This window comes from Colletotrichum spaethianum (assembly GCF_022836535.1).
Source record: "Colletotrichum spaethianum MAFF 239500 DNA, contig16, whole genome shotgun sequence".
NCBI lineage: Eukaryota > Fungi > Ascomycota > Sordariomycetes > Glomerellales > Glomerellaceae > Colletotrichum > Colletotrichum spaethianum.
Genome location: NW_026054786.1, coordinates 394,994 through 421,550, shown reverse-complemented (window position 1 = coordinate 421,550; position 26,557 = coordinate 394,994). Strand labels below are relative to the sequence as shown.

At 56.0% G+C, this 26,557-nt stretch overlaps 7 protein-coding genes across 7 annotated transcripts; 4 read left to right on the top strand and 3 right to left on the bottom strand.

Annotated features, from left to right (window-relative positions):
- Positions 1-1,685: 1,685 nt before the first annotated feature.
- Positions 1,686-3,414, bottom strand: ColSpa_06626 (alpha-amylase A type-1/2; the record flags this gene model as incomplete). The annotated part of the gene is made up of 3 exons (XM_049272838.1): positions 1,686-2,242; positions 2,308-3,132; positions 3,201-3,414. 3 exons carry the CDS (start codon positions 3,412-3,414, stop codon positions 1,686-1,688), a joined length of 1,596 nt encoding a protein of 531 aa, XP_049128795.1.
- A 5,380-nt stretch (positions 3,415-8,794) lies between these two features.
- ColSpa_06625 (cell wall alpha-1,3-glucan synthase mok13) lies at positions 8,795-9,404 on the top strand (the record flags this gene model as incomplete). Its single annotated transcript, XM_049272837.1, has 2 exons — positions 8,795-9,214; positions 9,285-9,404. 2 exons carry the CDS (start codon positions 8,795-8,797, stop codon positions 9,402-9,404), a joined length of 540 nt encoding a protein of 179 aa, XP_049128794.1.
- Positions 9,405-9,454: 50 nt separating this feature from the next.
- On the top strand, positions 9,455-14,674 carry ColSpa_06624 (cell wall alpha-1,3-glucan synthase ags1; the record flags this gene model as incomplete). The annotated part of the gene is made up of 1 exon (XM_049272836.1): positions 9,455-14,674. The coding sequence occupies one exon, from the start codon at positions 9,455-9,457 to the stop codon at positions 14,672-14,674; it is 5,220 nt and encodes a 1,739-aa protein (XP_049128793.1).
- Positions 14,675-14,704: 30 nt separating this feature from the next.
- Positions 14,705-16,024, top strand: ColSpa_06623 (cell wall alpha-1,3-glucan synthase mok13; the record flags this gene model as incomplete). Its single annotated transcript, XM_049272835.1, has 1 exon — positions 14,705-16,024. One exon carries the CDS (start codon positions 14,705-14,707, stop codon positions 16,022-16,024), a length of 1,320 nt encoding a protein of 439 aa, XP_049128792.1.
- Positions 16,025-17,783: 1,759 nt separating this feature from the next.
- Positions 17,784-19,819, bottom strand: ColSpa_06622 (dehydrogenase xptC; the record flags this gene model as incomplete). Its single annotated transcript, XM_049272834.1, has 5 exons — positions 17,784-18,976; positions 19,030-19,162; positions 19,217-19,476; positions 19,554-19,564; positions 19,659-19,819. The coding sequence occupies 5 exons, from the start codon at positions 19,817-19,819 to the stop codon at positions 17,784-17,786; spliced, it is 1,758 nt and encodes a 585-aa protein (XP_049128791.1).
- Positions 19,820-21,643: 1,824 nt separating this feature from the next.
- ColSpa_06621 (minor extracellular protease vpr) lies at positions 21,644-24,958 on the top strand (the record flags this gene model as incomplete). Its single annotated transcript, XM_049272833.1, has 11 exons — positions 21,644-21,790; positions 21,847-22,188; positions 22,237-22,300; positions 22,350-22,455; positions 22,509-22,566; positions 22,619-23,988; positions 24,041-24,150; positions 24,201-24,309; positions 24,365-24,452; positions 24,520-24,761; positions 24,820-24,958. The coding sequence occupies 11 exons, from the start codon at positions 21,644-21,646 to the stop codon at positions 24,956-24,958; spliced, it is 2,775 nt and encodes a 924-aa protein (XP_049128790.1).
- Positions 24,959-25,040: 82 nt separating this feature from the next.
- Positions 25,041-25,958, bottom strand: ColSpa_06620 (ribonuclease P protein subunit p29; the record flags this gene model as incomplete). The annotated part of the gene is made up of 1 exon (XM_049272832.1): positions 25,041-25,958. The coding sequence occupies one exon, from the start codon at positions 25,956-25,958 to the stop codon at positions 25,041-25,043; it is 918 nt and encodes a 305-aa protein (XP_049128789.1).
- Positions 25,959-26,557: the final 599 nt, after the last annotated feature.

Here is a 26,557-nt window from a genome sequence, read left to right as displayed (position 1 = left end):
CATTGCTGCCAAACCTTTGACATCGGCCCAATCTCAGTGTCCTCTGGAGCCAGCCACCAAGAATGGCCATCAAAAAGGTCCATCCCTCTCTGCATCCCATTTCTTCTTCTCCGTGCGAGCCATCCGACCGTTTCCCTCCTCCTCTGAGAGCCCTACAGAGTAGGTACAGGTAGGCCCTCAAGGGGGCCCCAAAACGGAACGCCGATCTCTTCGTATCTCACCCTCGTCCGCACCGTGTCGAATGGGCAGACGGGCACCCCGTGCCCGCTCAAATACGGCGGGTGGGCTGGATGCAACTCCCCAGTGGCCCCCCTCTAGAAAAGCCAGGTAGCAACCGGTACGAATGCAACTCTGCCATCTTAAGCAATTGGGTCTACTTTGTATAGGACCGGGGTGCGGTCCGTTTTTTTCAATGCAAGGTACAGTCGCGCCGCTCCTCCCGGTCAGGTGGCGCACCGTCTATCCAGAAGCCCCACAAGGAGTCTCGCCAAACGTCCCACAAGAAGGGAGCCGACCTGTCCGACACGAACGGATTCAACCGGCGTAGGTACTCTGGACAGGTTACAGAGTACCGTCCAACAAAACCCACCGCCTTCATTCAAACCCCTTTTCCATCCCCGGGCGCCGTGGGAACAAAAGGGGTCCTCGTTTTCCCTGGACTCTTCTCAGGTACTTTTAGAGAACTCTCGGCAAAAAGAGACGGGCGCAGAGACTGAGCAAAGGGTCTACACGTTTTACACTCGGCGATACGGTTATCCTTTTCCCAGATGCTTATTGTCCATCGCGTGGTGGCGGTGCGAAATTTACAACGGGCGACCCAGCGGCCCCCCAATGTTTTCCACGGGGGACGCCGACTGGCTGGTCCAGGCCGAGGAAGAAAAACAATGCCCAATAACCAAGGAATTTTTTTTTTCAAATAATAACGGCGACGGGGTTGTGTGGGCGAATCATGCGTGACAAACGTGCATGGCGGTTCAAAAGCTGTTTTCTTGGTCCTATGCCAAGTTGACTGGTAGACTTGGCCGGCATGCTTTTTCGGCTGCGCTTGGGGCTCCGTTTTAAACGTTTCCTTATCCTTGGCCAAGTGGACGGACGGCCTCGCCTAGTGCGTTTTTGTGTCTCGATTCGGAACAGACGTGCAATCATCGCGAGTCCGCGGGCGGTATCGAGGTCCGATGGGATAAACCACCTGATTCTCGTTTTTCACCACAGGCTGCATGAACCACCGTTACATGGTCGGGTTGATATTACGACTTATTCTTGATTTTTGAAAGTCTGGTATCACTACAAACAAATCCCTCGGCACCCTGCTAGAAAAAGCTGCCGCCTTCGAGTCGTATTGCCGACCAAGGTTCATAATGGCTTCGTCGCGGAGGGGACATTAAACAATACAAATGTACGAGAGAATACATTACTCACCAGACCATGTGAAAGCTTCGGGCGGAAGCCTGGGGGACACCCTGAAGCCGCGGGAGGATAATTACACAAAGACTGGTTAAGAGATGTGATAGCCTGCGTCATAGCCGCCGTTGGATGATCCAAACTTCGCGCGCGAACAAAACAAACACTTGACATTGAATGGAAAATAGCAGACATGTCTTGGCTCGCAGTACACTCTAACCCGAGCTCGCGCCTTTTCTCGTTCTTTCTTTCTTTCTTTCTTCGCACATTACGCCATGTGTTGCTTATGCAAGGAGAGCAAAAGAAATGGCCATGACGGAGGCCAGGACCAGGGTCAGGCTGCTGCCGACGGCGCCCGCGGCGCTGTTGCTGTCCTTGCCGGCCGTCTTGGTGCCGTTGGCGCAGAGCTGGGTGCCGTTAAGTACGGACACGGGGACAACGGCCTTGGGCTCACCCTTGGACATGTACAAGGTAACATTGCCAGTGCCGTCGGCGGTGCTGGTCGCGCAGGAAAGCACCTCGACAACCTCGTCGCCAGGGTTGAAGCCGCCGACGCTGAGCTGGTAACTGTCGCCCTTGGAGCTCTTGTTGGTGATGCAGAAGACGACCTGGGCGCCATCGGGGCCCTTACGCAGGCACAGGTGGGTGTCCTCAACGAAGAGCTGCTCAGAAGCCGTGGTAGCGAAGTTCTTATTCATGCTCTGCAGCTGGTTGCGGGTCTTGAGGAGGGTCGAGGTCAAAGTGTAGAGGGGCGCCGAGGTGTTGTACTTGGACTGCCAGAGGGGCTCGCGGTTGAAGGGGGTAGAGTTTCCGTTAAAGTGCTGCTCCTGGCCCTGGTAGACTATGAGACATGCATGTTAGCACATGAAATGTCACTGGGCTGGGGGTTGGAAGAGGGGGTCCTACCAGTGGGGATACCGTCAGTCAAGAGGATGTAAGCCATGGCATTCTTGGCGAGGGCCATGTCTTCGTCGTGGACGGCGAAACGAGGCATGTCGTGGTTCTCGACGAAGGATCCGAGGGCAAAGATGTCGGTGCAGGCGTCACGGGCCTGGTTACGCCAGTCGGCGAGCTGGTTCATGTCGCCGCCGAAGAAGACTGAGTTCAGAGGGTAGTACTCAATGTAGTTGGGCATACCAGGCAACAGGTTCAGGGTCTGGTAGCGGCACATGTCCGCGGGAGCTCCCGTCAGAACCTCGCCGAAAGCGAAGACTCCAGAGGCGTTGACGAAGGTGGGCAGGAAGGCGTCGTTGACGTGCTTGGCGGCGTCGATACGAAGGCCATCAATGGAGTAGTTGGAGACGAGCTCCTTGATCCACTTGTTGAATTCGCTGTAGACGGGCTGGGTCTCGGTGGCCAAGTCGGCGAGGGCAACGCCGTAGGGGTAGAGCCAGCAGTCCTGGTAGTCGGTGCTGTTGTCCCACTCGGTCACGTTGCAGTAGGAATGAAAATACTTCTCGTCGTTGAAGGGGTTGAACTTGGAGTAGTCGAGCTTGGGCGGGAGGCTGTCGAGCTTCTGAACCATGTTGTTGACGACAACGTCGACCATGATGTACATGTCACGCTTGTGCATCTCGGTGATGAGGGCCTCGAAGTCGGCCTTGGTGCCAAACTTGTCGTTGGTGGCGTAGTTGTCGAGGGACCAGTAGCCGTGGTAGGCCTCACCGACGGCGGTGTCGTCGTCCATGTTCTGGACGATAGGGCTGACCTGGATGGCAGTGAAACCCATATCTGCATGTCATTGTTAGTCGGGAGATTCCAGCAAGAGCCTGGCGATGATCTGATTCCCGGTTGCTGACCTTGGATGTAGTCGAGGTTGTTCATCAAGCCCTTCCAGGTGCCGCCACAGAACTTGTAAAGCTCGCATTCGTGGTCGGTAGAGCCATCATCGTGGGCGTAACGATCAATCATGACCTGGTAGATGGCCCGCGACTTCCATGCCTCGAGGTCGGCGGCCGAGACCAAGGCAGAAAGGGCCGAAACGGCAGCCCACGCAACTGTTGAGGTACGCATGGCTGATGAAGTTGACTGTGAGTCGAGTTAAACGAGGGACTGCGCCGCTTATGGGCGATGGATGAACGATTGGCTTTGCGCTTAGGAGTGAGCGTGGTGAAAGGAATGAATAGGGTCGGGGGAGGTTGCGGCGCGCACACAACACGATATAGACTTTTGGTATGTAGGATGGACCGTCAAAGTCCTCTGGGATGGGGGATGAACGAATGGATGGGGGGACCCTTCAGTGAATTAGAACGAATGACTGGTCCTCGGGTGCCGAAATGGACTGGACTGGGAAAAGGGGTGGGAAAACCCGGTAGATTAAACGAGTGACTAGAGAGCGACGTGGAGTCGGTTGACAGCGAAAGAAGAGGGGCCAAGCGCGTAAAGATGACACTGACGCCGTTGACACGAGGGGAGATCAGCAGAGGAAAACACAGAGACCGAGGGAAAGAGGGCGAGGGAAGGTGTGTGGTGGTGGACTATGGAACTCTTTTCTGCAGCCATTGATTTTGATTACCAGTGTACACGGTGGGTGATGGGACACAAACGAACCCAGCACTAGGTACGGGGAGCCAATGCAAGGTACGCGAGACAGAACAGTATTGGCGCGGAGAAGGGGCCAAACCTAGACACGAGGGCCACCGGAACAACGCACCGAGGGGCGGATGGGCTTGAAAGAGACCCGGAAAGACGTTGAGGGAGATGACGGTTCCTGGCGAACTTGGCCTTACTTGGCCGCAAGTGTCAATGCCTCGGATCAGATGGGCAACGAGGCCCACACGGGGGCGGGCATGGTTAATAATAATGGCCAACAGGCGGTTGATAGGAAATTGAACCCAAGCAGAGAACATGAGGGACTACGAGGGGGGAAGGATACGATGGTCGCCACGGAGGCCAAGCTGGGGGGTGTGGAGGTGATTTGTTCCTAAAAGGGAATAGTCCCGGGGAGCACGGCTCGAGGAGACGTGATTTTAGTGATGGAGAGCAAGTCGGCCAAGGTGCTGCGGACTGTAAGGATATGGGAGAGGAGGGCCTACTAAGCAACGGCGTGCAACTTGACGAGAAGAGAAGTGAAGAGACGACGAGGTGTACGGAGGGGGGACATGCAGGAGAACGCCGCAAGCCTGGTTAAGGTGCTGATTGATACGTGCCCAGCCGCGTAATATTGCGGCAAAGGAAGAGAGGGGGTGGTAAGCGGTAGTGATAGCCATGTTGTTGGCTGTTGTGGTCGTGTGCCGTGCGAGCGAGCAGTTGGTCGGGTGTGTGGTGATTGTGGGAGAGAGCCGTCAACGGCGCAGCGAAATTGACGTTGTTGTGATTGGAACAGCGCCAGCCAATGAGGAAAGACAGAGTACTAGGGAAAGGGCAAGGGAAATAGAAATAAACGTCAAGAATAAAGAGATCAGCTGGACGTAGGGAGAGGCAATCAGAAGGGTGGAGAGCGTAGTGTTTGGTTCGCGGAGAGCTGCAATGGTGTGCGGCGTATTGATAGACGGGGAAGTTGGCAAGGTACCCGTTGAGCGTTCCAATCTGCAAAAGCCTCGTTTCCCTTGTCAAGCAGAGCAGCGCCAGTGCGGCCAACGGTGCGGCCTTGGAAGGACCTTGGAACTTTTTTTTCTCGTCGAGCGGGTGTTGAGCTTATCCCGATGTGGTGTGGTGGCACCAGGCCGTGGGAACGTCAAGTCGGCAGTGGCATCAGCGCGGCACTGGGGACTTGGGAAGGGCAGTGTCGAGCTGTCAGTGGTGCGCCTCGCGTCGTCAACGGTTGACGGGCACGACGGATACGACGGGTGGGCGACGCCACTTGGCGGGCGCTGGCGGCGGACGGCGACGGCGACGGCGACTGCGGTGTTGGCGCTGCAAAGGTGCCATGGTTGTGCAAAGGCTCGGGGGAAGTGAGCTCTTGGACAAGTTTCTTGCGTCTCTTGGTGGTCTCCTGGGCGTGGTGCTTGATGCCGGGCTTGGTGTGCTTGATAGTGTTGGGCGGCTGCTTGATGCAATTGGCGGGCTGCTTGGTGTTTGCTTGTGTGCGCCGCACGTTTGCAGCCCGACGACGGTTGATGATGATGATGGAGCGTCTGGTGGGTGCGAAATGCAAACCGTTCGAAATACGAATCACGAATGTGATGCGTGGGCTGGACTAGGTACCTGTATTCCTGCTTGTTGTTGCAGGGGCGGCCTGTCTGGAAAAGAGTTCAGAGTACCGACATAGTAGTTTACCTCCAGGAGCAAATTCTGCCACCCCCTTTCCTTCCCCCTTCTGCGTGTGCATCCGTCACAGTACGTACTTTGCTGTTGTTGATAGATGATAAGCAGTCTGGGTTTGGTTGGTGCGAATGCTAAGGTGAAGGAAGGTGGGCAGATAGGGGGGAAAAGGCAGGCGCTGCGCTGCGCCGCCCGCCATTGACGGCAACGCAATAGCCGTTGGCGTCGAGGTGAGTAAGCCTCCATCACATAATCCTCCCGATTGAGGCACAACTCGCACCGTGTACATAGTAGTCGTCCCACAATCCGCCAGACTCCATGGAACTGGGAGCGGCGGGCAACCTTACTGCATAATGCTCAAACTTTATAAATGCATCAGGGAATCCCTTCATCCTCAAACGCACGAGTTCCCAAGAAGGGGCTTTGTGCTTGATGGTCCTCCTGAACGGACCTTTCTCCTGTTTCCTGTCTCCCGTCTCCTGAAAACCAAAAATGGCCGACAAGCATGGGCAGACCCAGACGCCAGCAGCATCCGGTCACGATGAGACACGCAGAACTGACAGGGCGGCAGAACCAAGAAAACAAGGGATAGATGCAAAGAGAGAATAAGAAAAAGGCAACGCCACCATAAAAATAAAACTAGAATACTAAGAAAACAGGAGCTCGCAGGGCCTTGGCTCAGCTCAGCCGACCTTCTGACTTGGGCGAACATGGTCCCCGTGGTCTCGATTGCTCGCATCTCTCCTCAGCACTTTACTTCCCCTTCCACAGTTCCTTTGCTGCCCTGTTTCAATGCCCAGCGCCGCCAACGATGTCCAGCAGGGCGGCGTCGAGTGGCCATAATTAACTGCGTCACGGCGCTGACTCGTCAATTGGACTGCGCCGACCGCTCTTCTCCTCCTTGTTCTCCTGCTACAGTACCTAGCTGGAGTACCTAGGTATTGTACACTACAATGCGGCCGATCGTCGAACATGGCAAGTGCTGCACCGTGGTAGGAGTCGGACAGGGGAGGCCCCGGTCTAGCCCGCAGGAAGTGCAGGTGCAACTCCGGCCCCTGGAGCCTCGACCAGACTTCCCAGCCGACGTCGTCCCATTGTAGGAGAACTTCCTCGTGCCTGAGTGGATATTACGAGTGGGTCTCTTTCCGGCTAGCCCCAGTAAGGTGGGACTTCTTAGGACGTGATCCTTGCTGATGTGGCAGGTGGGGGAGGGGCGTCAAAGACGTCCTCGATGGGCAGGCCCAGTGAGAGGCAAGAGGCCTGCGGGAGTAGCACAGGAAAAACGGTTGGATGCGCCGCGACTCTGTGGCTGATGCAGCCGGAAAGGCGGCCAAGGATTGGCCGAGGGGGTTCCCAAGCGATATCCATTCGAGGCCCACTGTGTGGTTCGGGGTTTTTGCAACGACACTCCATCGTCGAATTCTCCTAGGTTAGGCAGTTTTGACCGTCCCTTTTTTTTTTTTGCCCTCGCCTTGTTTGCTGGCTGCTACACGGCACACAATCGGTCACGCACATGGACCTTGCTCGCCCAGCGTTCCTGTCCCGTCGTCGGCTTTGGCTCCTCTCCTTGCTGCCCCTACCCAGTTAACGGATGCATCACCCAGGTGCATCCCCCGTTTCACACCAACTCTGTGTGTGTCTTGTGCCACCGCCTTCCCAACGCCAACCCCGATTTGCATTGTATCTTTCCTTCTGCAAATCCTTCCGTCCTGCAGCTGCCATGATCGACTTGTCTTCTCTTGCCTTGGTTCTCCAGCCAGGCGACGTCACAATTATGATCCAACAGATGCGCCTAATGTGTTTCTGTCTTGGCTCAGTCCACTCACACCAGAATCAACCCAACTCAGCTTTCCAACCCAAGCCTACGGGCCGACATGGCTTGCCCCAGCCCATCGATGAACGGAGTGCCACACCGTCGCCGGCCGAGCATAAGCGACTGTTATGCTAGTTGAGACGAACCCGTTCGACTGCCATCTGTCCTGTCAAATTGCATCCACCGCGCCGTGCTGATTGGGCCCTGCCCTTGAGCCTCAATTTGACCCGACTGGGAAATCACTGCTTCTGGATAATCTTCGAGAGCATGGATCATCCGTTCTGGTAGCCCGGTTCTTCTCCAACGCCTCGTATTCTTCTGGGGGGGCCACACAAAGTAAAACTGACTCGATACAACACAGCACGTCCACTGGCCAGGGGCCGACTGACAGCGGATGCCTCGACCGACAAAACGGAGCTCGCCCGAAATCGACCAACGAGAAGCACCACACCGTGCCGGCCCATCCTTGGTCTTCAGCGCGCGCCCCCTGCTACTGCCTGCCTCTGGACCACCGTATTGGCCAGTTCTTAATGTGGGAATCGTCCAAAAGGGCAATTCAGGACGGAGCCCGCCAATCTCCTCTCACCCTAATGGTTCGCTGCTACCCAGGCATTCGCCTGCACCCTATGCATATCCATATTCCAAACTTCGTATAGCCAGAATTAGCCCCGACCACCCCCGGAGCCACACTGTCATGTACCACCACAGAGAGGGGTTGGACGAGCAGGAGGAGTCTCCATACGGGTACCTCTCTCCCCTTCTCTTATGTACTCCCTCTCGACGAGAACTGGGGAAGCAGGAAGGGCTAACGACTCGGCTGGCCCGTTCCTGCAGAAGGGGGGAGGGGGGCCCATCGCCATCACGGAATCAACGCCCTGCGGCCTGTATCCCACTCTGGCCCCCCTTCTCCCAAGACCGCTGTCTGCGAGACTGGAGCCTTGACAGGCGAGGCGGACGGGACAGATCCTTCATGGACTCTTCTACGGCCCCAGCCACTCTGGAGTCTACAATGCCTATGCCTGTGCCTTTGTCCATGTCTGTGCCTCTCTTCCAGAGATCCATCCCCCTTTCCGCCCTCAGCCTGGGGCATATTGCATTTGGGCTGACCCAAGCTCCCACGAGATTACCCCCTTTTCTACCGGTACCAACGTGGTGTTGACGGCCGAGTTTTCTTCCCATCCGTCCCGCGCCTTGCCTTGCGTCTCATCCCGTCATTCGTTCTTGCTTGCTTGCTGGTCTGCTTCGCGGCCTTTCTCTCCTCCCCCAACCCACCATCACCATCACACTCCTTCGAGCTTCACTTCGTCACTCATTCCTGTTTTATTTTTTTGTTGTACAATTTTGCTCACTCGCCCCTGCCGGCGAGTAAGAGTAACAATGTCTAATTCAGTACTGGCTTGGGCACTTACACTCCTTACCGCCTCATCAACACTCGTTTCTGGCCTCAAATACACCGCGAGCGAAGTCGATTACAACCTCAACCAGAACAGGTTAGCAACGAACCCATTCCAATATACAGGAAAGCGAGACAACCACACATTTGCGAAATCACCAGAAAACTGGCGGTTCCCTTACTACACATTGTTCATCGACCGTTTCGTCAATGGCGACCCCGAAAATGACAATTCCAACGGCACGCTTTTCGAACATGATATTATGAGCAACCAGCTTCGCCATGGCGGAGACTTGGCCGGACTCGTCGACACATTGGACTACATAGCGGGCATGGGCATCAAGGGAATCTACATCGCCGGTTCCCCCTTCATCAACGATCCGTGGAAGGCGGATTCATACTCGGTACGAGAAACCGCCCGCCCCTCGTGACCGGCATACGGGCCCGGCACACGAGTGCTGACAGATACCTTAGCCTCTCGATCTCACCCTTCTCGACCGTCATTACGGCAACATCACGGCATGGCAAGAGGCCATCGACGCCATTCACGCCAAAGGCATGTATGTGGTCATGGATCAGACCATGGCGACGTAAGTACCCAATGAATCGATGCGGTATTGCCGTCACTCACCGTTTCTGCTAGCATGGGTGATTTGATCGGTTTCGAAGGATATCTCAACGCGTCGACCCCGTTCCGGACCGATGAGCACAAGGTTCAGTGGAAGACGTCTCGGCGATATCTCGATTTCGACATCGGCAACGAGTACAACGAATCCTGCGAGTACCCGGCTTTCTGGTTCGAAGATGGCAAGCCCGTCGGCCAAGATGTTGTGTCACAGCTGAAGGGCTGCTACAACAGTGATTTCGACCAATACGGTGACATTGAAGCTTTCGGCGTTTTCCCTGACTGGCAGCGTCAATTGGCAAAGTTCGCGTCCGTGCAGGACCGTCTTCGTGAATGGGTTCCCTCCGTCCGTCAGCGTCTCGAGCTCTACTCCTGCATGACCATTCAGATGCTCGATATCGACGGGTTCCGTATCGACAAGGCCGTCCAGGTCACCGTCGATGCACAGGCTGAATGGAGTACTGCTATGCGAAAGTGCGCATCGGATCTCGGCAAGGACAACTTCATGATTGTGGGTGAAATCACCAGTGGTAACACTCTGGGGTCCATTTATCTTGGACGCGGACGAACCCCGGATATGGCCTCCGCTTTAAAACTCGCCGACGCTGTGGCCTTGGATTCTAAAAGCACTTCTACGTCTGGCAGCTTCATCCGTGAGCATGGAAAGAGTGCGCTTGATGCTGGTGCCTTTCACTACTCCATCTACCGTTTCATGACCCGTTTCCTCGGCTTGAGCGGTAATCTCGAGGCTGGATACGATCTACCGACCGACTGGGTTCAGACCTGGAACCAAATGATTTTGACCAACGACTTTTACAACGCGAACACGGGCGAATTCGATCCCCGCCACTTGTACGGTGTAACCAACCAGGACGTTTTCCGCTGGCCTGCCATTGAGCTTGGGACGGAGCGCATGCTTCTCGCCTACTTCATTACTACCATGCTTCTTCCCGGCGCTCCCCTGGTTTACTACGGTGAGGAGCAAAACTTCTACGTTTTGGACAACACTGCCGAGAACTACGTTTTCGGTCGTCAAGCATTTTCCGCCGCCCAGGCGTGGAAGGTTCACGGGTGCTACGCAGGCGATAACTCCGTCTACGTCGGCTGGCCCGTAACCAAGGGCAAACTGGGCTGCGAAGACGAGACCGTGGCTTACGATCACCGTGACCCCTCAGCCTCGATTCGCAATTGGATGAAACGCCTCTTCTCTTTCCGCGACGAGTACCCCGTCCTTGAGGGTGGCTGGCTCCTCGAGCAGCTCTCCAACAAGACCCACGGTATCCAATATAATGGCAGTAGCGTCGCGACCCAGACAGGAATCTGGAGTGTCGCGCGTGGCTACTTGGGCAACCAGAACAAGACGGGTGACCCAGTCTGGCTGGTTTACCACAACAGCCCCAACGAGACGACCTACGAGTTCGACTGCAGCAAAGAGGCGGACGCCTTCCTTTCGCCTTTTGACGGCAACACCAAGGTCAGAAATCTATTCAGCACCGATGCCGCCATCACTCTTGAAAGCTCGACCAAGGAGAATGGATTCAAGGGTGCTGGCCACAAGGCCGGCTGCATCAGCAGCATCACCATGTCGCCCTTTGAGTTCCGAGCCTACGTTGCCGAGAAAAGCTGGCTGGATATCGCGCCTGCCATCACCGGTTTCGAACCTGGCCATGACGCTCCCATCGACTCAACCGACGCCAACGGCAAGATTCCCATTGCCTTCAAGTTTTCGACCGACATGGACTGCGACACCGTCACCAAGGCCATCTCCGCCTACGTTACTGTTGACGCGAACACCATAAACAACGTCACCTTCGACACCCCCGTCTGTGGTGCTATGGACCCAATCGAGAAGGATTCATTTATTGGCGCCGTCGCCTCTGTGTGGAAGTGGTCTGCCAACCTCCAGAACGTTCCCGACGGCATCGTCAAGATCACTGCCAACAACGTCACGGCGCCTGGCGGAAAGAGTACGAACGCCATTGACCACTTCCTTATCCGCTTCGGCAAGCAGTATAACCCCGTTGTATTCCCCGCTACCGCCAACTACTCGCGATCGCTCATGGAGGAGAGCAATGGTGTATACTACATCAACCACGCCGCTCCTGGTGCCACCAAATGGCGTTACAGCACCAACTGGGGCTCGACTTGGAGCAATTGGCAGTCGTACACCGGTGCCAAGCAGCGCATGATTCCCCAAGCTTGGGATGGGACTGAACTCCAGAAGTGGGAGGGCGAGCATCTCATGGTTCAGTACTTCAGCAAGCCTCTCGGTTCGTCTTCCTTCATCCAGCACTCCGACAGCAGTGACATCCCCTTTTCTCGCCGCTGGCCTCACATTTTCCTCCATGGACCCTTTAACAAGTGGGGTTACGATGCTGGTCTGCCAAACTTGATGACTCAGGTCGAAAACAACCTCTGGGAGCTGCACTTCATGTACGAATGGCCCGCCCAGGTCCAATTGAACCTTTGGGGCATTAACCCCGACAACCAACCTGATGCCTCCTTCATCTACGGCGATCCCAACGGCGACGGTGTCCTTGACCGTCTGCCCCCGAGCAGTTTGTCCGACAACGTGGTCAACCTGACCTCGCCGCCACCGATGCCCGCGCTCTCCTACAAGCTGGTTATCAACGACGCCAACTGGAACTACGTCGCCGTTCCCCAGGGCAACATGTGGATCCAGATTATCTTCTTCTTCCTCCTTGGTCTCATGCCCATTGTCCTCGCAGGATTGGCCGGCTGGATCTACATGAAGGGTTTCTACCAGGTCAAGATTAACAAGTCAGGATTCTCCAAGAAGGGTTGGTTACCACTCAAGCTCGGGAATGAGTCCAACATTAACTTCGGCGAAAAAGGCAAAAGTCTCGAGATGTCCCAAATTCCTCCCTCCCCTCTCGCCACGCCAGCTGCCGCAGCGGCCGCCGGCGGCGCCCCCCGAAGGAAGGTCCTCATCGCCACCATGGAGTACAACATCGACGACTGGAAGATCAGCATCAAGATCGGTGGTCTTGGTGTCATGGCCAAGCTCATGAGTCAAGCGCTCACCCACGTGGATCTTATCTGGGTTGTCCCCTGCGTCGGCGACGTTGAATACCCCGTGGAGAACGAGGCCGAGCCGATGTTTGTCGAAGTCATGGGCGAATCCTTCGAGGTCAAGGTCTACTACCACGTCCACAAGAACATCACGTACGTTATCCTCGATGCTCCCATCTTCCGCCAGCAAACCAAGGCCGACCCCTACATCGCTCGCATGGATGATCTCGAGAGTGCCATCTTGTACTGTGCCTGGAACAGCTGCATTGCTGAGTCGATCCGCCGCTTCAACGTTGACATCTACCACATCAACGATTACCACGGTGCTGCCGCGCCCCTCTACCTCCTCCCGGAAACTATCCCTGTCTGCTTATCTCTGCACAATGCCGAGTTCCAGGGTATGTGGCCCATGAGAACCGAGGAGGAGCAGAAGGAAGTCTACAGCGTCTTCAACCTTCCAGCCAAGGTCGTCAAGGACTACGTCCAATACGGTTCGGCTTTCAACCTTCTGCACGCCGCCGCCAGTTACCTCCGTATTCACCAGCGCGGTTTCGGTGCTGTCGGTGTGTCCAAGAAGTACGGTGACCGCTCCCTCGCTCGTTACCCCATTTTCTGGAGTTTGAAGAACATTGGCCAGCTGCCTAACCCCGATCCCTCCGATACTGGCGAATGGAACCCCGAGGAGGATATCTCTAACCACCAGGACGACATCAAGATCGACGAGACCTTCGAGGCCAACCGAGCCACTCTCCGAAGACAAGCCCAGGAGTGGGCCGGTCTTGAGGTTAACCCCAACGCCGATCTTTTCGTCTTTGTCGGTAGATGGAGTTTGCAGAAGGGTGTCGATTTGATTGCCGATCTTTTCCCTAGCATTCTCGAGAAGTACCCCTCTGTCCAGCTCATTTGCGTCGGCCCCGTCATCGACTTGTACGGCAAGTTTGCGGCCCTGAAGCTCAACAAGCTTATGGAGAAGTACCCTGGCCGTGTCTTCAGCAAACCTGAGTTCACCCAGCTGCCTCCCTACATCTTTAGTGGTGCTGAGTTTGCCCTCATTCCTTCTCGTGATGAGCCCTTCGGTCTGGTCGCCGTCGAGTTCGGCCGTAAGGGTGCCCTGGGTGTCGGTGCCCGTGTCGGTGGTCTTGGTCAGATGCCCGGTTTCTGGTACACTGTCGAGTCCATGAGCCCGACCCATTTGCTCCAACAGTTCAAACAAGCCATTGCCTCTGCCCTCAGCTGCAAGCCTAGAAAGCGAGCCCTCATGCGCGCCTGGAGCGCCAAGCAGCGTTTCCCCGTCGCGCAGTGGATCAGACAACTAGACACGCTCTACAATGACTCGATCAAGATTCACAACAAGGAGGCTGCCAAGCAGAAGAAGGCTGGCGGCATCCGCAACCTGACCGATTCTTCTCTGAGATCAAGCGTCGCTGTCAGCGAGTACGGTGCAGAACTCACCCCTACCGGTTCAAGAGCCCCGTCGCCCCTTCCTCCTCCGAGCCGCATTGCCAGCCCCGCGGGCCGTATCAACTCGCCTGACCTCGGCACACCCAACATGCCGTGGACCAACATTCCTTCTTCCCGCCGCAGCTCTTTCTCGAGCTCCATTGGTGGCCGAGACAGCATGCTGGCACCTCGTGAGAGCATGTTTGGTGCGGGTCGTGAGAGCATGGTCAGCGTGGACAGTTTCGCCATGCGCGCCCAGAACGACCCGTCTCCCCAAACCCCCGGCTTCGATGGTCTCGGTCTGCCTCAACCAAGCTTCTACAAGCAGCAGCGCAACAGCTCTCAGCTGTCTCTGCCTGATGTCGTCGGTGACCGCCACGATCTCAAGCTGCAAAACGTGGACCAGAACTTCACTGATAAGAACGGCGAGTTTTACGCGGAGTTTGAGCAGATGCTCAACAACCTGACGGCCAAGAACTCGGGCAACGATCTCTGCATTGAGAACTTCCTCAAGAAGAGTGAGAAGAAGTGGTTCGCGAGATACCGTGACGCCAAGCTTGGCCGGAGAGATCATAGCCGGTCGAGAAGTCCCGCGCCCAGCCGTCCAGGCTCGAGCAAGGGTCTTGGTGCCAAGTTTGATGATGAGCGTGGTCGTAGCCGCACACCGAGCGGTCTCACCGGTGCCTCTCGTTACGATGACAGTCCCGTCGACGACGAATTCCTGTTGGGTGACAACTACAACGCGCCCACAGGTCTCAAGAAGTGAGTCTCAACCCTGACATGTGTGCTTTGCAAAATGCTTATTTCTTCCAGGATCCTGTCCATCCGCATTGGCGACTGGCCCGTCTATGCCTTCTTCCTTGCCTTCAGCCAGGTCATCTCCATCAATTCATACCAGATCGTCCTCCTCACGGGCGAAACCAACCAAACGCCCCTCAAGCTCTACATTGTTGCGGCGACTTACCTCGTCACATCCGCCCTCTGGTGGATCATGGTCCGCTTCACCAAGTCCGTATACGCTCTGTCGCTCCCTTGGGCCTTCTTCGGATTGGCCTTCCTCCTGCTTGGTCTTTCCCCCTACATGTCGCCCTGGCAGAGCCGTGCTGCAATGCAAGACGCCGCCACTGCTCTCTATGCAGCCGGCGCCAGCGCCGGAGCTCTGTCCTTTGCGCTCAACTTTGGTGACGAGGGCGGTGCCCCGACGAAGCAATGGATCACTCGCGCTCTTGCTGTTTCCGGTGTTGCTCAGGTGTACTCTCTGATGCTCTGGTACTGGGGATCTCTCAGCCACACCGCGGAGACTTCTCCCATGGCTTTCATCAACGGTACCAGTATTCCCAAGGCTTTGGTGGTCTGCGTCCCCGTCGCCATCATCCTTTGGTCCATTGGTCTGATCCTCTTCTTCGGTCTCCCCGACTACTACCGCCAGGCACCGGACAACATTCCCGGCTTCTACATCTCCCTTGTCCGCCGCAAGCTTGTCCCAGTCTTTTTCATCATGATCATTATCCAGAACTACTGGCTGTCGGCTCCTTACGGCCGTAACTGGCAGTTCCTCTTCGCCTCGCAGTTCATCCCCGGATGGGGCGTCGTCCTCCTTGCCCTCGGCTTCTTCGTCGTTCTCTGGGCCATCATCCTCTACGTCTTCTCCTTCTTCTCCGAGAGCCACACCTGGCTCCTGCCAATTTTCGCCATCGGTCTGTGCGCTCCTCGTTGGGCGCAGATGCTCTGGGGTACCAGCAGCATGGGCATGTATCTCCCCTGGGCCGGTGGCCCCGTTGGTTCGGCCATCCTATCCCGCTGCCTCTGGCTCTGGCTCGGCCTCTTGGACAACATCCAGGGTGTCGGCCTGGGTATGATGCTGCTCGCGACCCTGACACGCCAGCACGTGTTGGCCGTCCTCATTGGTGCACAGATTGTGGGCAGTGCCTTCACGATGCTCGCACGCGCGACGAGCCCTAACGCCCTGTCGCCCAACACGACCTTCCCCGATTTCTCCCAGGGACTGATGCCCGGCGTTTCAAGTTACTGGTTCTGGATCTGCCTGGGCTTCCAGCTGGTGATCCCCATCTTGTTCTTCAAGTTCTTCAGAAAGGAGCAGGTGTCGAAGCCATAAGGGATGGTTCGTGCAAAACTTATGCGATGCGAAACAAAAAAATACCCGGGGGCGCGACTACAGTGCCGCGCCTCTTGTCATGTTTGGTCTTGGGGTTCCAGGGAGAGAAGACCGGCACCGGACCACTTTTCCCCATATTTATGGAGCCTTTGGTTGTATAATGATGTATAACTTTCCCTCCGTTTTATATACACATAGCTCTATGTGCCTCTTGCGCGAGGAAGCAAAAAGCGTTTGTACCTAGCCACGAAAAAGGGAAAGGGAAAGGGCGCAGATGGCGATGGGAAAGGACACATGAATGTCTTTCCCGCAATGTTTCTTTTTATCATAACCTACCCACACATGCCTCTCTTTTCGAGACGAGCGACGGGAGGCGGATGTTTCTCTTTGACGGCACAAACACAACGCTCATGGAAACCCCACCATTTAGATTTTAGACTCACGCTATGTCCTCGCTCTTTTTTTTCAATCACGAATAATATCTTGCAAGCATTCTCCATCGTTTCTTCAAGTGACGCTTAACTCTTGCCCAGTCTTTCCACTCGATGTCCGAAATTCCCTGACTGACCGCCTTGAAAGGCGCAGGAAGATGTCGTCCTCAGGATTAACCGACATGGCTCCAACGGCCTCTCCACACCTACAAGACAATCTCGTCGCCAGAGCGCCGCATTCGCAAGCCAACCTGCCCCCCCCCCCCTGGTTCTCCCTGCTCGGCACATGCCCCGACTCGACCACGGCGCCCGCCCGCTTCAGCTTACTGAGCTGCTCCAGCAACCCCCCTGAACAGGTGCTGGTTTTTTTACCGCTCCTCTTTTGGCGTTCAGGTACCCGATGCTGTCGCACCTTCTCGCCTGCGGCTGCTCTCCGTTCTTCTCCCGTGAAGTCCGGGAAGATACTCGGGGTGACAGTGGTCCGGTCGTTAGGGATACATCAGGGAGGGGGGTGCGCTAGCGCGGTGGACGTGGGCTTCGGGACTGTCTCATCTGGCACTCGGGGGATTGAAGTGGTTGGCTTTTCTCCTGTGACATGTATACGGCAGTGGTGTTGGTGGTGTTGGTGGTGTTGGTGGTGGCTCAAGAGTGAGGCTGGGCCGCTGACGCGGGCTTGGTCATGGCGACGAGAAGATTCAGGCTTCCTGGGGACTCGCAGCTCAAGCTGCCACAGTATGCGAATTCCGTTTGCATCCGTATTGCGACCCTCTGGATCCGGGCAGGTTTGTTTGGAAGGAACGTGCTTGCCTAGATATCACTCTCATGGCTGTTGAAACCCGTCGAACAAGGACCGGACGGATGTGTAGATTGTCTTATCAAAATGCTCTTTCAACTCTTGCCCACCGACGATGGAGTCTTGACTGGCTTCTGGTGGATTAGAGAGCACTGAAGGCTTGGGGTTGATGTAAGCGTGAGATGGAGTCCGATTGATCGGCATGGTGCTTTCGGAAAGCTCATCCCCGTCTGAGTGAGGGGGTTTGCCCTGTCCTGGAGTGAGATGTTTGCGACAATGTCTCCCTGTTGTAGTAGTGATTCAAAAGAGAGGGCTAGTGTTGCTATTGATGATGCCGAACAGTTTCAACATTGAGCAGGCGTCGGACAGGAGGGTATCAGGCGGATGCTCTTGGCCACGGCACCAACAAGCTTCTTTGGCATCCTAGTTTCCTCCGGACAAGTCTCCCGTCTCACAATCCATTTTCACCAATTCTCCATTTCCTCTTGCAAAATGCCCTCTTCCAATCTTCCTTGCCCCTCGAATAGCTGTGTGACTACTGCCTCGCCTTGATCAGATCGACAGCCTTCTCCGCCAACATGTAAACCGTCTGCTGCGTGTTCGCCCCGGGCAGCAGCGGCATGATGCTCCCATCCACAACGCTGAGTCTCCGCGCCCCGTGCACCAACAAATCCTCACCAACAACGCCGCCCATCTCCAGGGGCTTCTTGGCCGCCGTCGCGATCGGGTGGAAGTTGGTCGGGATATACTGGCCTCGAATCCATTCCCTCAACGCCGCGCCCGTCACGTTCGCCCCCGGGGACGTCTCGAATGGCTGGTACCCTGCAAAGTCCGGACTGGCCATGTACTTGCGCATGAACTCGACAATCTCGACCATGATGTCCATGTCGACGGGGTTGCTGAGCGCGCGGTAGTCCACCACCGGCTCGCCCTCCGGGTCCGACGGGTCAATGTTGATGGTCCCGTGGCTGACGATGTGCATGGCCATGACGATGCCGCCCGCGCCGCCCGACAGGGGCAGCCACATGACGTTTATGTTTTTGTCGCGTAGGAGCTTCGCGTGGAGAGCTTGGAAGGCGGCGTAGCCGGCCACCACAGTCGGGTGCGTGTTCTCCGGCAGGAACTCCGCCGGGTTCTGAGCCTCGTAACGGGACGCGATGGCCTCGAAGTCGGACGTCATCGTGGGCAGGCCGACCCAGGCGCCGAGGTTCGGGGCAGCGACGCTGGACGGGTCGCCGTTCCCGGGGACGTCCGGGCCCGAGGGCGTTCCATTGCGCCATTCGTAGCCGACGCTGAGGTATGCGTGGTCCTGGAAGTTCTGGCCCACGCCAGGGATGTCGAGGAGCACCGGGATGCCGGCCTCGTCGAGGAGGGGTTTCGATCCGATACCGCTGAGTTGTAGGACCTGTGGGGTGTGGACTGCGCCGGCGGCGAGTATGACTTCCTTGGTGGCCTTCACCGTGATGGGCTGGGCGTCGCCATCGCGGGAGGTGAACTCGACCCCAGTTGCCGTTGTGCCGTCGAAAAGAATCTTCCGGACTTTGTGCCTGGTGATGACCTCATAGTTGGGACGAGTGATGCCGTCGTAGTGGCCGGTGCGAGCGTACGATCTCCGGTAACGCTTGGGGTCGATCGAGGACGGGAACCAGAACAGGCCGTTGTCACCGCCCGCGCCATCGAGAGGGACATCCATTCGCGGCATCTTCTTGACGGCCTGGTACGTGGGTACTGCTCGGTGTCAGTACATCTCCATTTGTCAATGTTCTCATGGTCTTTCTTACTCAACCAAGGGTTCTGGTATTCGGGGAACGACGCAAAGACCCTCGTTTTCTCTTCCATACCCCAAGCATTCGGGTCCCAGGTGATGTTGAACGTCTCAGCAATCTCCTCCTCGGGAGGTGTGAAATGCACAGCCTGCATTCTCGGTCAGTCGGGGGCTAGGGATAAAGTAACAGCCGCATTGCACACCTTCTTGAAATAAGGCAGCACACCGTCCCAGTTCCAAGTCGAGTTCGGCCCCCCCAGCTCCGCCCAGCCGTCGTATTCGACCTTTGTCCCACGCACCATGACCATACCGTTGATGGCCGAGCTACCGCCGACGCAGCACCCGATCCAGACAAATTGCGTGCGGTTGTTCATCCCGGGCTGCGGGGTCGATGTGATATTGTACTGGATGCCGGGGTCGTTGAACCAGCGACCGCCGCCGGCCTCAATGATCGCGTCCGATACTGCGGGATGTTAGCATATCAGGGTGCTTTGTGAAGTGAAAGCAGGTGGACATGCTTAGATGACAATACTCGATCACCAGTACGGAATCTAGTCTCGACGGTTAGTGTTTCGGGTACGTGTTGATGAGAGATTGGAGGACTAGCATTTCCCATCCTCGCTCAATCTGTCGGCGACGGTCAACCCCGCGGTTCCAGCGCCAACGATGACATAGTCGTATGAGTCCTTGACCTGCTCGGTGCGCTCGAGTATGGTCGCCGAGTCTAGGAGCATCGACCTTGCGGCGACTGGCGTTAGTGCCAACAAAGCGAGGACGCTCGTGAAAGCAGCAATGGGCCCGAACATCTTGTCGAGTCGATCGTGTACGGTTGTCCTTCCTTGCAAAGAGGGTGTCCAAGAATCTGCGAGCACAGACGCCCCTTTTATGGTATTGCAACGACCCAGAATCCCATGGCCTGGTGTGCCTAAACATCGTACCTACCATCCTCGGAAGCGTATGCGCCGCAATTCGGCCGTTTTCGAACGCGGGGAACCCAAGTTCAAAATGCAACACTGGGACCTTGCCAATCATGCAGCTATTCCGGTGTCCAAAGGTCTCATTGGGAGACCCGAATGTCGGTATATTGTGTGGGGTATGTAAGTTAGTCTGAAAGGGGTTCATAACCTGGGGAGCTTCAAGGTGCCCGGCAGTCGCAGCGTCTCCATGCCAAGATATAAGCGTAATTCACCCGGCATGCAGTCAGCGTTGCCATGTGGCTGGCACGAGGTCGATCTTTTGCGAGCTGACCACCGGCCGGTCTGCGTAGGTAACGAGTCTAGCCAGACCAATCGGAGCAGAATCTTGTTCTTTGTGCTACGATTCATCGCTCCTATTGTTTCATCCATTATGCCCCTCTGGCTGCTTTGGTCCTCATTCTCGGTCCCGAGGAAGAACAGGAGAGATGATGCCGTTTCTGTGAACACACGAGAACTACGTTTGTTCGGTTTCAGGCAGTTGGTACCGCAAAACCATAAGTCGCTGCCGGCTTTCATTGTACAATAGAACAGCAAAGGCGCCTCATGCTGAAGTCGTAAAAAGAAGGAGAGGAAAAGGAGAAGGAGGAAGTTGTGCTACTTCACACAGTTCGTTGTGTTGCTAGGTACGGTCTACGTACGATGCTACTAAGTATTACTTTCGATTATCACTGACGATGGTTGCCGAGAACGTCTCCTTGTGCTTTTGGAGAGTCTCAACTTGACGGAGAGCGCAACAGGCATCTTAGGGCTCTACGAACGAACTGAGAGGAAGTGATGGTACCTAGTTCTACGCTGCGAGGCACTCTCACCTAACGCGTTGTTTAGACCTGAAGCCCGACGGGTATCTCAAGATGTTGATAGCTCGTGTGTAAGCACCGCACTTTTGATTGACATATTTAGAAAAACCCGGAACTGACAACAGTATGTGCGCATAATGGGATGCGTTTGAATCTCCATAGAGTCGTCTCATTGTCGTCCATCCTTGTGAGCCCCTCCTTCTGGGCGGAAATAACCATAAAAGTCAAGGGCGGATCGTCTCATGAACGGGTCGTTCCGACGCATCTGCACCTCTGGCACCACCTATTTAAGCGACCGGAGACTCGAATCGCGGTTCTCGCGACAAACACAGCCTTTCATCCCACCGAACCCCGAGGCCGACCGGCCATCTTTAACCACTTCCTTGTGTCCCAGGATCGCAGAATACGAGGATGCACGCCTCTAGCGTGCATACCGAATATTGAGGAAATGGGCCGGAAAAAAGTGATGCGTTGATAGACCAAACTCAAGAAGGCAGGTCAACACAAGGCACTTAGAGGGGGACAAGGGATCCGGGTGCTGGACGCCATGGTTGGCGGTGGGCCGCAATTGCTTGGCATCGACGGTGAGGTCGCCTCTGGGGTGGAGATGCCACTGCGATGACTGCCGAAAGGGGACAAGATGCCGGGGTTTGGGGTTGCTTGTGCATTCCGTGGTATCAAGCTCAATACGAGATCGTCAACGGGTCGTATCATCACGCGAGGGTTTCCCGGGTGCTGCGAGCCGCGGAGGCTCATAAAAGGTGTTTGCCGTCCGGTGAAGTCACGAAGAAGCGAGGAAGAGAAAGGCATCGGCCCCCAGCTCGATTCTCAAGATTACATTCGTTTATTAGCAACTATGCGTGTCGCAAGTGCCCTGGTCTCTGTGCTGGCTTTGGCCGGCGCGGGCGTGGCCAAGGTCTCTCGACGTGCCATTGACGAGGATGTTCGTCCGTCCAACGATACCGTCGTTGCGCCCAAGAAGTTCATCCTTGAGCTCGAGCAGGTATGTGACCTAGGCGAAGGGAATAGTCCAGAAGTCAGGACGCTAACATCTCATAGGGAGCCGACAAGGACGCCGTGGTTCAGCAGCTTCAAACCCGCCCTGGAAGCAAGGTCCTCAAAGTGTTCGACTCATCCATCTTCAACGGCATCGCTGTTGAATCTGACAGCGACAACACGGACTCACTCGAGGCGATTGTGCCCGTAATCAAGGCGTGGCACTCTACTCGCATTCAACTCGCTCCCGTCGTAACCGGAGACTCATTCAGCGACGATGCCAAGGCGCTCAACTACTCCATCCACTGGATGACAGGAGTCGATAAACTCCATGAGCAGGGTGTTTTTGGCAAGGGCGTCAAGGTCGGCATTGTTGACACCGGTACTGAGTACACCCATCCCGCAGTAAGTGTTCTTTCAATCTTTTGTGTGCCGATAGCTAACCAACCTCAGCTTGGAGGTTGCTTTGGAGAGGGCTGCAAGGTTGCTGCCGGATATGACTTTGTCGGCGACAGCAGTAGGTTGGCCATTGTAGACTGAAGAGAAACAATAACTGACTTTAGCAGCTAATTGGCCATACCCGGGCGAGGAGAGACAGCCCGATGAGGACCCCATGGACCAGGCTGGTCATGGTACGCACGTTGCTGGTATCATTGCCGGCAAGAGTGCCGAGTAAGTCGGCAAACTAGAGAGGCCAAACGAATATCGACTTACCCTCTCATCAGATTCACCGGAGTTGCCCCTGAAGCTACCATCTACTCCTACAAGGTCTTTGGCCCAAATGTAAGTTCGCGGAACGAAGGATCGTCTCCCTTCAACTCTGACTTCCTTACAGGAGGGTACCAGCGAGGAAGTCTTGATCGAGGCTTTCCTTCGTGCGTTTGACGACGGCGTCGACATCATCACAGCCTCTGTGGGTTCGACCGGTGGCTGGTCTGACAACGCCTGGGCGCTTGTCGCCTCCCGTATCGTCGAGCAAGGCGTGGTAGTCACCATTGCCGCCGGTAACTCGGGTGATGTCGGCGCCTTCTTCCCCAGTAGTGGCGCCGCCGGAAAGGAGGTCCTCGCCGTGGCTTCTGCCGACGCCTCCATTGTCTCGGCCCGCCAGTTCGCCGGCACCTTCAACCTCGACGGCCACTCGAACCGGACCATCCTCGGGTACCGTCCCGCCGTGGACCTGTTCCCCGCTGAGATTGTCGGCTGGCCCATCGTCCCCATTACTCTTAACATCAGCGTCGAGAACGACGCCTGCCAGCCGCTCCCTGAGGGTTTGAATCTCACCGGGACGATTCCGCTTGTGCGATTCGATGAGGGATGCCAGGATTCCGTCAGGCAGAGATGGGTCCAGGAGCGCGGCGCCAGGTTTATGCTCTTCTACCTAACCGACAGACCTGTTGTCAGTTTCTCTGGTTTAGGCTGGGTGCAGAGCAAATGGGGTCTCCTTTCCAAGGATGCCGGCGAGGCCATTGTCAAGACCATCATTGCCGGTGGAAATGTCACTGCAGACTTCTCTCTGGATCAGAACAGCAACTATGTTGCCATGTACAACGCCGGCGGCGGAAAACCCTCTCAGTTCACGAGCTGGGGCGGCACTTTCGATCTCGAGGTGAAGCCTGACATCACTGCACCTGGAGGCAGGATCTTCGCCCCCTACATTGGAAAGCGCTATCGCGAACTTTCAGGCACGTCCATGGCATGCCCCTATGTCGCCGGTGTTGCCGCTCTATACATCAGCGCCCACGGCGGCCGCTCCACGCACGGTGCTGGCTTCGCCAAAGCCCTGCACGCACGTATCGTCGCTTCGGGTCGCGCAATCCCTTGGTCCGACGGCACGACCAAGGATTTTGGCTTCTGGGCTCCTCCAATCCAGGTCGGAAGCGGTCTCATTGATGCTGTCTCTGTCCTGAACGCGATTTCGCAGCTGTCCGGTGAGACCAAGTTCGCGCTTAACGACACGCACCACTTTTCGCGGTATCACCAAGTCGACATCACCAACACCGGCACCACGGAGCTCGAGTACGTATTCAAGGTTCAAGATGCCGCCGGCTTCGAATCGTACTGGACCGCGGAGGCTGCTGGTGCTGGGATCAACGCCGTCCCTCGCATCAAAGATCTGGTCGAGATCGAGCCCTTCAAGATTGGCACCCCTGTCAGCCTGCCTTCGGGCACGTTCAAGATTGGACCTGGCCAGACCAAGACTGCGAAGTAGGTCACCCCGAAGACTGTCTGTGTATGACGCAAGCTGATGTGGTTTCAGATTCTCTTTCAATATCCCCCAGGGTCTCAACGCCACGAGACTGCCTATCTTCAGCGGCAAGATCCTTATCAGCTCCAGCGCTGGCGATGTCCTCTCTGTGCCTTACTATGGTGCGGCTTGATCCCTTTTTGACTTGTTTATTGCTAACCATTGTCCGTAGGCGTCGGCGGAAGCATCAAGCACGACATTGCTGACATGTTTTACACGTCCTTTGGATACCCTCGTGTCATCTCTGGTGTCAACCGGACGTTGCTGTCTGAGAAATCGAGGTAGGCTCCCTACTTCTGTGCTAGAGAACCGACGTAACTGACGCGAGATCATCAGCTTCAACTTCGACCTCTCCCTCGATAAACAAGATTTTGTCAAGCTTCAAGTCGCTTTGACCTGGGGAACTCGTGAGCTGCGCTGGGATGTAAGCAATTGCCCCTCGTGCCAACCTTATAGTCAAAGTTGCTAACGGGAACCCTCAGATCTTCCAGTCTAATTACCAAGAGCGCGAATGGGTTTACCCGCCCGTCGTCGGCCAGAACAAGTACATTGGCTCTGTTGCCAGTTTCGACGTCTACAACAGCGTTAACTACCCCGTCTTCGACCCCGCCACCGACAGCGTCAACAATACCTTCTCTTACCCATTGCAGGACCAGTCCCGTGACTCTCCCTATGAGTCGTGGTGGCTCGGAAAGCTGGCGGACGGAAGCCAGATCAAACCTGGAAAGTACAAGTTAGTGGGCCCCAGACGCGGTCTTGGATCTGTTTATAATGCTAACTCTCGTGGCCAGGTGGCGCATCGCCGCTTTAAAGCCGTTTGGCAATCCCAAGGCGTCGGACAATTGGGACATTTACGAGACTCCCGAGATCGAGGTCCTGTCGCTCACTGGAAGCAACTCCACGGCCACTCTCCGTCACCGAACGCTGTAAAGATATTGTCGTTCCACTCCGTAGACCAATAGTAATCTAAACCCTTTTTCTCTGCAACATGTGTGCCTGGGATCCAACAGAATCATTCCATTTCTACCAGCTCATCCTTGGCCGTCTCAGGTTTCTTTTTATCGCCCTTGTGCTCATCTTTGCCAAAAATGCCCTTCTCGTCAAACCAGTTCACGTCCTGCTCGAGCGCGTATTTTGCCAACCTGTCCGCCTCCTTGTTCTCCTTCTTCGGAACCTGCCAGAACTCTACCGCCACGCTCAGCTTGCCGAGCGACATCATCGTAAGCATCAGATTGTCCCACAAGTCCTCGTTCTTGACCTTTTCTCCCTTGGTATTCTTCCACCCGTTGGCCAACCACTTTTTCATATGCGGTGGCTCTCCATTCCTTCCGCCCGACACACCCTCCACAAGGTACGCCGAATCGCTCTTTACCACAATATGGTGTAGCTTGAACGGCGCCGGAGCCCTGCCCGCACCACGCGAATGCGGCAACCCTTGCTGCGCGATCCGTGCTCCCTCCATCAGCCCTGCGATCGCTGCATATAGATCGGCGCGCTGTTGCGTGTGTTGCGGACGGTCACGACTGTCACTGCCGTCCGTGTCGCGCATGACATGACCGCGGTCGGCGGCGTCTGGGACGCGGCAGGCGCGGTTTGCGACGTTGTTGGGACCAAGGTAGACGCCGACGGCGGATTTCGTCGGTGGCTGGTCCGGACTGTTTTGAGGCGGGCAGATGCCATGGATAGCAATGACGAGGGAGTCGGTGTGGCACGAAGGTTTCTGATCCGCCGCGGAGGGCGCGGCGTGGCAACGGACGTGGAAGAGGTTGAAGTGGCCGGTCCCGCCGGCGATCTCTAGGTTGGTGGGATTTTCGCCGTAAACTTCGACGTGGTCAGTCGGGAAGCGGCGGACGACGTAGCCGTCTGAGTCCGGCTCGACGAGCTGGCCGATACGGTGGTGGGTATGGGGGTCATGCTTTGTGCGATTCATTTTGGCAACAGAAAGATGGGCGCGATGGAGTCTTTAGTGAGAATGGTATGTGCACTGGTGAATCTTGATTGTTTTGAAGTGATATGCCAGTTCAGATTTCGTTGAATGTACGGGTGGATGAGATGGCGAAGTATGAGTGACGATGGCGGCGATGAGGTTGATGAGTGAAGTGGGGATGCCAATGAGAGGTTGAAAACTCAGGGCATGTCGTGCAAGGGATAAGTCATCCGCCCCAGATTTTCACCCGCCCGGTTGTTCACTTCTGTCGTCTCGCAGTTTTTGTTACTTGTGAATTGCCCGAGAACAGCGGGAGTCAATAGCAACCTTGTGCTCTTAATCCCCTGTTCGTAATATCGAAGGCTCATTAGGCGTTCAGCCTAATTCGGTGCCTAGTGTGGGCAATCGGCACCCGGCGGTAAGGGGATCCGGGGCCGGCAGGTAGAAAAGTGGGGAATACAGCACACCGACGGCCGCCGGCCGTGCTGTTAATGGCTTTTCTTAGAAATGTTAAAGTCGGAAGTTTCTTGTTTGTTTGCACAATCTCCTACAGTTATTCGCCTGTTATCGCGCCAGCCAAGACGAAGGAGAGTTTCAGGTGG